Source organism: Lathyrus oleraceus, chromosome 2, assembly GCF_024323335.1.
Source record: "Lathyrus oleraceus cultivar Zhongwan6 chromosome 2, CAAS_Psat_ZW6_1.0, whole genome shotgun sequence".
Classification (NCBI taxonomy): Eukaryota; Viridiplantae; Streptophyta; class Magnoliopsida; order Fabales; family Fabaceae; genus Lathyrus; species Lathyrus oleraceus.
This window is the reverse complement of record NC_066580.1, coordinates 22657769-22666350: the sequence shown is the minus strand read 5'-3', so window position 1 is coordinate 22666350 and position 8582 is coordinate 22657769. Positions and strand designations below refer to the sequence as shown.

The window sequence follows — 8582 nt, the reverse complement described above, 5'->3', positions numbered from 1 at the left end:
ATTTCAAGACGTGGCATGACTTGAAGTTTGATACTGACTTTAACCTGAAGGAGTTTACTCTATCTATCTTGAAATTGGACAGACCGCTGGGTGAGGATGAACAGGTTACGTCTGGTATGATTAAGAAAATTCCTCGTATACTTCAGTGGATTATCTCGCACATTCTGCGTCCAGCAAACAGTGGACATTCTAGGTTAGACAGGGCAGGCATTCATCTTTTGTATACTCTTCAAAATAAGGTTCCCTTGAATTGGGCAAATTACTTTGTGAAGCGTCTCTTTTTCGTGCGTAACAGTGCCAAGATTGTTGTTATTGGTTATGCGTCTCAAATCATGAAAATTTTTACGTTCTGGAATGCTGCAATCCCTTTAGTTCCTCTATATCACCATCTGCTGCTCAAGAGTTTGACTCTTCCATTTTATCTCATATGGGATATCGGTGGGACAAGGAACGTCAATGTTTCTATTTCTTTGAAAGGAAATCCAAAACAAGGATCTATAATTTTGATGTGCCTTCTGAACGAATTCATGTAGTTGAAGACCAACCTGATGAAGAAATGCATAATGTGAACGAAGCAGATGTGCCTGCAACTGATGACAATGCTGGTTGGGGTGATTGGGTGCCACAAAGGTGGTCTCCAACCAACTATGTACCTGAACCAACGGTTCCTCCGTTCTCCGGCGGTGCTTCATCTTCAACACCTATTGCGCACCTAACTCAAATGCTTCAACAAATGGAGCTTGCCAACCAAGAACGTCATGAAGAGGCACGGTCTTGGCATCTACAACAAAGTGAGTGGCATAAGGAGCATCGTGAGTGGCATGACGATCATACACGGATGTACCATAACCAACACTCTTAGCACATGGACTTGGTTAAGTGGCACCAAGTCTTCTACAATGAAATGTCTGGTTTTATGGACGACTGCCGTGCCAATCCTGGTATTATGGACAGATTCAGAAGTGTTGAAGTTCAGGACCGGTTCAGGAACTACACCTTCATGGGCCACAATCCAGATGCAATGCCTCCTCCTCCGCCTCCGCCAAGCTTCAGAGATCCTGATAGAGATGATGAGGAGTCCTGTGGTGGCTATAATCCACATTAAACCATCATCATTTCATTTCACTGCATTTCATTGCATGTTGCTTGAGTTTTTTTCTTTTCAGATTAGTTGCACCTTATATGTCTTGGCTTATGTAATTTCTAAATACTTTCTACTAGTTAAATGCTTATTTCTGTCTGCTTACTTCTGGTGTTATTGCCCTTATTTGTCATTCTTTGTGAGTGACTCTTTACTTTTTAAGCTTCCTTCTTTGTGATTGTTAGTTTCTTTATCATTTTTGCTGTGTCCTTCTACAACATGTTGCCTTGATAAAACTGTTTTTTTCTTCTTTTTGATGTTGACAAAGGGGGAGAAATGCAGATGTTGACAGATATGCACAAACTCAGGGGGAGTATCACACATCTTGCTAAAAATTTGCCATCATAAAAAAAAGGGCGTTTGTGAGCAAATTCTTTACTTTGAATAAGTTTTGAATGATAGCAAATTGTGTGATCATTGTCTAATTGTTGGTTGTGCATTATTTTACATGTTTCATTTGTGTTTTTAGCCTATACTATTGTTTCGTGTCTATACATAAAGATCCACATTGATACATTTCTTAAAAGAACTCATAAAAACTGTTTTGTGTCAGTATGTATCGATACATGTTCATCTGCATCGATACATAAATTTGTTTTAAATCACAAAACGTTTTTGCTTCAGTATGTATCGATACATAAGAGTTTTGTATCGATACATGCTTAGTTAAAATGTTCTATGTATCGATACATACGAGCTTTGTATCGATACATGCTTAGTTAAAATGTTCTATGTATCGATACATACGAGCTTTGTATCGATACATGCTTGTATTAATTCTCTAAAATTAATCAAAGCTACAGTATGTATCGATGCATAATCTTTTGTATCAATACATAATTCTGTTTTATCTACTAATAGCTTCTGTCTTTCACATATAAGAAGATTTTTGACAGCTCAGTTGAAAAGTACGAATTCAGAAGTGAAAAACAGTGGTAACACAAATCAAAGGAGTGTGTAGCAGCAATTTTTTTGAGCAGTTAGAAACCTGAAAGAGACTTCATCTTCTTCATCTTCTCAATCTCTTTTCTTCAAGAACATCAACACATAATCATTCTTGTTCTTTGGATTAAAGGATCAACGAGATAACGTTCAGTGGAACGATCAAGGATCTAGCTGAGGTGTTCAGTGGAACGATCGAGGATCTAGCTGAGTTGAAGGTTGAAGGGGGTTTCGAGGAAAAACCAAATGGTTTGTCCTTCAAGAACTGGAGTGTTCTTGCGGGTTTGTTAGTCACGTTTGTAGAACAGATTCAGCCGTAGCGTAGGGTTTGGAAATTGGGTAATTTCGCAAATAGGTCGTGGAACTGGTGAATTGTTTGCAATTTCTTGCAGGAAATTCTTGATCGAGCTCAGATTAAATGGAGGTTTTATACAAGAAGAAGATCTTGGGCTTTAGATTTCTGTCTTTGTATTGTAACCTTGTATCAACGAATTCGACATTATTGATAACAACAGTTCTCAATTTCATTTGAAATTGAGAGGGAGACGTACCCACACGCGAGGACGACAGTGGGGAACTTCCTTACCAAATCTTTGCGTATCGTATTCTTTCCTTATCTATCTTTACGTTTTCAACAGTTTTGTGATTTCAGTTGGTGTATTGTGGCTGTACATTTCATGATACAATAGTGGCAAGAAAACTTCTTTATCTAAACTCCACCATTGTTCATCATTGATCACATACACACCAAATGTTTGACAAAACTGTCAGCTGAGTTTTATTCATTGGAATTAGAATTTAGTGATAAGTGCATTTGATTTGATAATATTCTGGTGTTAATAATCTCTATCGTTCCTATTCAAATCCAGCAATAAATTCGCGTGTCCGGTTTTCTAGTAGCGGTTCAGATTAGACGGAAGTCGATTCGGGACTGTAATTTTCCGCTAAGTTTCAATAACTCTGATAAGATTTTTTAAATCTGTTTATTTAAAGAGGTGATCTATTCACCCCCCTCTCGATCACTAGCCACACCGTCTAACACAAAGTACAATACTTTACATAAAAAGTATATTTACTTTTGCATTTCTGTCACATCAATCATTTATTGACTTTTTGATACAAATCTTCATTTAAGAGGCGTCTAATATAATTTGATGAAGTTTGAGTAGAGTTCAGAGTCTGCCTTCAGAATTTGGTGAGACTTCAGAGTCTTTGAAGAATAGGGTTATGAGACTTTCAGAAGCAAATAGTCATAATCTTCATCAGAGTCTATCTAGGTGGTTTCTGAATAGAAACGTTGAGTAAACACATCAGAGTTGACTTGGCATATCAGAGTTGACATATTTGTAAACACGCTTTTAAGTTTATCCTTTGGTTCAGAGTCTGGATGTCTTCAGAGTCAGAATCTGATTTCTATTTTCTGCACACTCAACAAAATAGTTAGAGTACAAAATTATTTTATACACTTTGTTATCAAAAAAACTGAAGGATAATTATAGAATCAATTTTGTTCCAACATTTCTTCCCTAGCCCCAAAGTCCTTGAAGAGTTCAACGTATCAAAAGGTCTTGTCAAGGTTATGTCAAAACACTAGAGGTTTCTCTTATAGTATGGTTGCAGATCTTTTTGAAAGTCTAACTTATTATATGTCTCGACGTACATGATACCACACTAACTCTCCTAATCACCATCACGGGATAAACATCATGATCTACCATTATTATCCTAATAAAGATGAGTATATGGTGTTCCGGGACGCCATTGACAAGTTTGTCTTCATTAAATGAAAGTGAAAATCTCTAGCTTGTTAGCTCGTTTTTAGGAAGTGGCTTCATTAAAAGATATTTTAATAAATAATATTATAAATAGCATAAATGTAGAAAGAATCATTTAATTTTATTTGAGAAAGATTTTCTAATTAATATTGAGATTTGAAAATAATAAATCGAGTATAATTGTTAATCACATGTTTAAGTAAAATAAAATCTAAATCTCAAATTTCAAATAATATAACTAAATAATTATAATTGATCGTTTTCATTTCTTACCGTAATCAAATGTTATATATATATATATATATATATATATATATATATATATATATATATATATATATATATATATATATATATATATATATATATATATATATATATATAAGTCATTATAAGATTTTCCAAATATGAATGATAAAGAATTAGTAAGAATCATGGCTGCATTAAAATACTATTTTTGTGTGCGACCCAAATAGATTTAGCCTTTATGCTTAGATTCACTCATCACTTCTTTCCCTTTTTCAATCTCATACGTGTACACAAAACTATGCTTATTGCTCATAAGCATTTGATGCGAACATCACAATATTATATACTAATTATATAAACTTTAATTCAACATACATGAGAAAATTGTGACAATAATAAAAAATGAAAAAATAACATATAGTGTAACTTTTCTCTCTCTCTCTCTCTCTCTCTCTCTCTCCCTCCAATTTGTTGGTCAACCTTTGCTCATTGTCTCACTTTCTCTTTCCCTTCCAAGCCATGTCTTCTTTGGTGGAATGGACTTAGAAAGCATTCTTGTGGTAAAAAAAAACTATTCATATTCTTCAATTCTTTTATGTCTTTGTACTATATCTTTTTGAAATCTTCCATGGTCAAATTTTCATATGCTTAACTAATTCTATTACTGTTCCTCAAGATTTGTTCTGTTTCATTCTCTCTCACAAGCTGCTATTGAGTGATTTCATCTTCAATCTCAAATCAAAGACTGACCCTGTATGTAGTTTTTCTTTTAATCTCTTACCCTCATCATTTAAGTGCTAAAAATCTAAACTTTTTTATTCTCAATCTTCAAATGTTTAATGGGTCATCAAGTTGACCAAAAGGGTATAATAATATCTTAATTTTTTGTTTCATGGAATCTTATTTATGTTTCTTGACTAACAAGTGATTATGGAGAAAATCCCTTCTAAAAAGTTTGTTTTTTTGAGCTTTTTTAGCTATGTATGAACTATGAATCTGATTTTTTGTTTTTTTTTTTGTTTTTAAATTAAGTCAACCAATCTGTTGACTCAATTGGAGGCTTAAAAGGGTCATGGATAATTCAAATGAAGCATCATCATCATTGAGTTTTGTATCATCACACTTATCAAATGGTTCAAGTAATGCTCACAATGAACATGTGGCAAATATTGAAATTGTGAGTTTGAATAAGCTCAGTGGAAGCCTTGAGAAGCTATTGAGTGATGTTGTTGATTATGATTACTGTGATGCTGAGATTGTTGTTGAAGAGATTCCGGTCGGTATTCATAGATGTATACTGGCTTCTCGGAGTCAGTTTTTTCATGAACTCTTTAAGAAAGGAAAAGATGGAGATTCGAAGGAAGAAAAGCGAACCGGAAAGCCAAGTTATCAGATGAAAGATTTGGTGTGTTATGGTACTGTTGGATATGAAGCTTTTGTTGTTTTTTTGCATTATTTGTATACTGGAAAGTTAAAGGCTCCACCAATAGAAGTGATGACTTGTGTTGATGACGCTTGTATTCATGATTCGTGTCGTCCCGCTATCGATTACGCTTTGGAACTTATTTATGCTTCTTCCACATTTCAGATGAAAGAGCTTGTTTTGCTTTTTCAGGTATATAATACTAGTCTGCATCAATTTCTTGTACTTTTTATATCAGCTATTATATCAATTGTTTAGGGTTTGGGGCAAGGATCCGCTTTTCGGATTTGGATTGTTTGCGGTTAGCAATTTCACACATTCACGCTATTAGCACATATGTGGTCGTTTTATCGAGATCAGATGGTCCGTATTTCTAGCTCGGTACTTCTGATTTTTTATAAAATCGAAATCTAAATTAGAATATCTGACCCGTCTGATCTCAATCCAACTACCACCGATATGCTAACCGCGTGAATGGGAGGGATTGTGCCTTTGTGATATGGAATAGGTTAGAAGAAGAAAAACTCGAGTCTTTTTCGAACTAATCTAATGTAAATATCACTTTATTGATGCAGAGATATCTTCTAAATTTTGTTGATAAGGCTCTTGTAGAAGATGTCATTCCTATTCTTGTTGCTGCCAATCATTGCCAACTAGACCAGCTTCTCTCTCATTGCATTCAGAGAGTAGCGAGGTCTGACATGGATAACATATATTTGGAAAGAGAACTTCCTCATGAAGTTATGACCGAAATCAAATCGCTCCGAGTCCAATCTCTTCCCGAATCATCGCCCAATGCGATGGAAGTCGAGCCCGTGATTGTAAACGATAAGAGTGTCAGGAAAATCCTTAAAGCATTGGACTCTGATGATGTTGAGTTACTAAAGCTTCTTTTAGACGAATCTAGTGTGACTCTCGATGAAGCCTATGCGCTACACTATGCTTGTGCTTATTGTGATTCTAAGGTTGTTCAAGAAGTTCTTACTTTAGGATTGGCGGATATTCTCCTTAAGAATCCGCGCGGATACACGGTTCTTCACGTGGCCGCGCGACGAAAGGATCCGTCTATTTTGTGTGCGCTATTGAAGAAAGGAGCTTGTGCATCAGAAACCACTCTTGATGGACAAAGTGCTCTTTCGATTTGTCAGAGATTGACGAGGCGGAAGGATTATAATGCGAAAACAGTGCAGTGTAAGGAGTCTCATAAAGACAGGCTTTGTGTCGATGTACTCGAGAGAGAAATGAGAAGAAATTCTATGTCGGTGGACATGTCAGTTTTGTCACAGTTAACTGCGGATGATTTGAATATGAGACTCGATTATCTCGAAAATAGAGGTACTTTACTTGTCTAGTTCGCGTTCTTTACATTCAACTTACTTTTAGTTAGAATCATTTTTACACAATCAGTTCATCACCGCAGATCAAAGCACACATAAGAATCTCAACAAAACATCTGCGGCCGCAAGTCTTTTGAATTTGGAAACATATTACGGACAATAAAATAACATTCTTTTTCATATGTTGCAGTTGCATTTGCTAGGCTGTTCTTTCCGGCCGAGGCTAGGGTTGCCATAGAGAATGCGGAGGCCGATTCAACGCCACTCTACGCAACTTCACCGGCTCTAAAAGGCAATATAAAAGAAGTAGATCTAAATGAAACTCCTTCATTTAGAACAAGAAAACTCCAACTAAGATTACAATCGCTTGTAAAAACAGGTATGATCAAGTTCCTCTTTAACTCTCGCATCTGTCGAAAAAACTTGTTACAACGGTTTCATGTTTTATTTTGTACACAGTTGAGAATGGTAGGCGTTTCTTTCCGCATTGTTCGGAGGTGCTTGATAAGTATCTAGAAGACGAGATGCCCGATGTTCATGTCCTAGAGAAGGGAACCGAGGAAGAGCAAAGAACGAAGAAAGCGCGGTTCATGGAACTTAGAGACGAGGTGCAGAAGGCATTTTATAAGGATATGGCTGAAAATAACCATTCAAATATTTCATCTTCATTGACTTCTACAACATCATCTTCAACAAGAAGGGAAAGTCTTAACCACAAAATGAGGAGAAAATGAAATCCATGTTGAAGAATAGTTGCTATTTGGTAGTATAAGTTTTGGCCTTATGAAGTAGTGTTGCAACTTGTATGTATTTTTTCAATAAGATGTTATAATATAGAATTCAATTTCGGATAATATGTTTATAAGACGGAATAATTCTCACATTATAAATAAATTTTTGTAAGGTTGAGATAAATCCGATGATATAAAGTGTAGTTCAAGATTTGTTGGGTCTCAACTATCTGATTTATAGTATTTGGTCATCCATAATTTATATCTTCGTATCAAGTTCAATAGGATTTAGGGTTTAGTAAGAATAAGTTAGTTTTGATGATGTATGTAACACCGTTATTTTTGAAAAACGGTATGTCGTTTGTATCGGACACCGATCCGACATTTATAATTATTTTGAATTTATTCATTTTACAAAGTATTATTAAAATGAAATCACAATTTGAATTAAATTTAAATTTTGGATTCGATAGCGACCAAAACCTACCACCGTTTGTCTCTAATAATTTCCATGAAGATTCATATGATAAAGTAAAAAAAGAAAAATGTCTATTTGTGAGGTCAAGTTATCGTTGACTTGACTCACCTCCATTGCCTAGAAAAAGGGTAGAAATGACCATGAACCATGCAGAACTATTGTTTTACTATAAAAGTCATAAAAGAACATGCTACAGCTGATTGAGTGCTGCCATTAGAAAGAGACAGAAAATAAAACATTATCATGAAGGAGCCAAAGGACAGTGAGAGTGACCACATTCACACATATCTACAAAACAAAACTTCTCACAACCATACAAATAGCTGCTTGCATGACCGTTAGATATCAATCATATGTATTTCAATCTAACGGTTCTAACTTTGTTGTACTATACAACATTTGTGGAGGATTCCGACTAAAATATTTCATAGAGTTAGAAACGAAATATGCCTGTTGATAACATTCTTTCAAAACAAAAAGTTGATTATATTCTTTCAAAACAAAAA

General features: G+C 35.1%; 1 protein-coding gene across 3 annotated transcripts; it reads left to right on the top strand.

The window, feature by feature from the left end:
• The first annotated feature begins 4498 nt into the window (after positions 1–4498).
• LOC127117784 (BTB/POZ domain and ankyrin repeat-containing protein NPR1) lies at positions 4499–7811 on the top strand. 3 transcript variants are annotated; one of them, XM_051047892.1, is made up of 6 exons: positions 4499–4667; positions 4784–4860; positions 5140–5722; positions 6106–6865; positions 7058–7246; positions 7327–7811. In XM_051047892.1, the coding sequence occupies exons 3-6, from the start codon at positions 5180–5182 to the stop codon at positions 7599–7601; spliced, it is 1767 nt and encodes a 588-aa protein (XP_050903849.1). In that variant the 5' UTR covers positions 4499–4667; positions 4784–4860; positions 5140–5179; the 3' UTR covers positions 7602–7811. The 3 variants fall into 3 exon arrangements, with proteins under 3 accessions (XP_050903849.1, XP_050903851.1, XP_050903850.1); XM_051047894.1 differs by lacking the exon at positions 4784–4860; XM_051047893.1 differs by having other exon boundaries at positions 4500–4860.
• Positions 7812–8582: the final 771 nt, after the last annotated feature.

Coding starts and splice junctions, on each gene's coding strand:
- LOC127117784 (XM_051047894.1), top strand. CDS start 5,180: ATGGATAATTCAAATGAAGCATCATCATCATTGAGTTTTGTATCATCA. Junction 5,723..6,105: donor AGCTTGTTTTGCTTTTTCAG/GTATATAATACT, acceptor TTATTGATGCAG/AGATATCTTCTAAATTTTGT. Junction 6,866..7,057: donor CGATTATCTCGAAAATAGAG/GTACTTTACTTG, acceptor CATATGTTGCAG/TTGCATTTGCTAGGCTGTTC.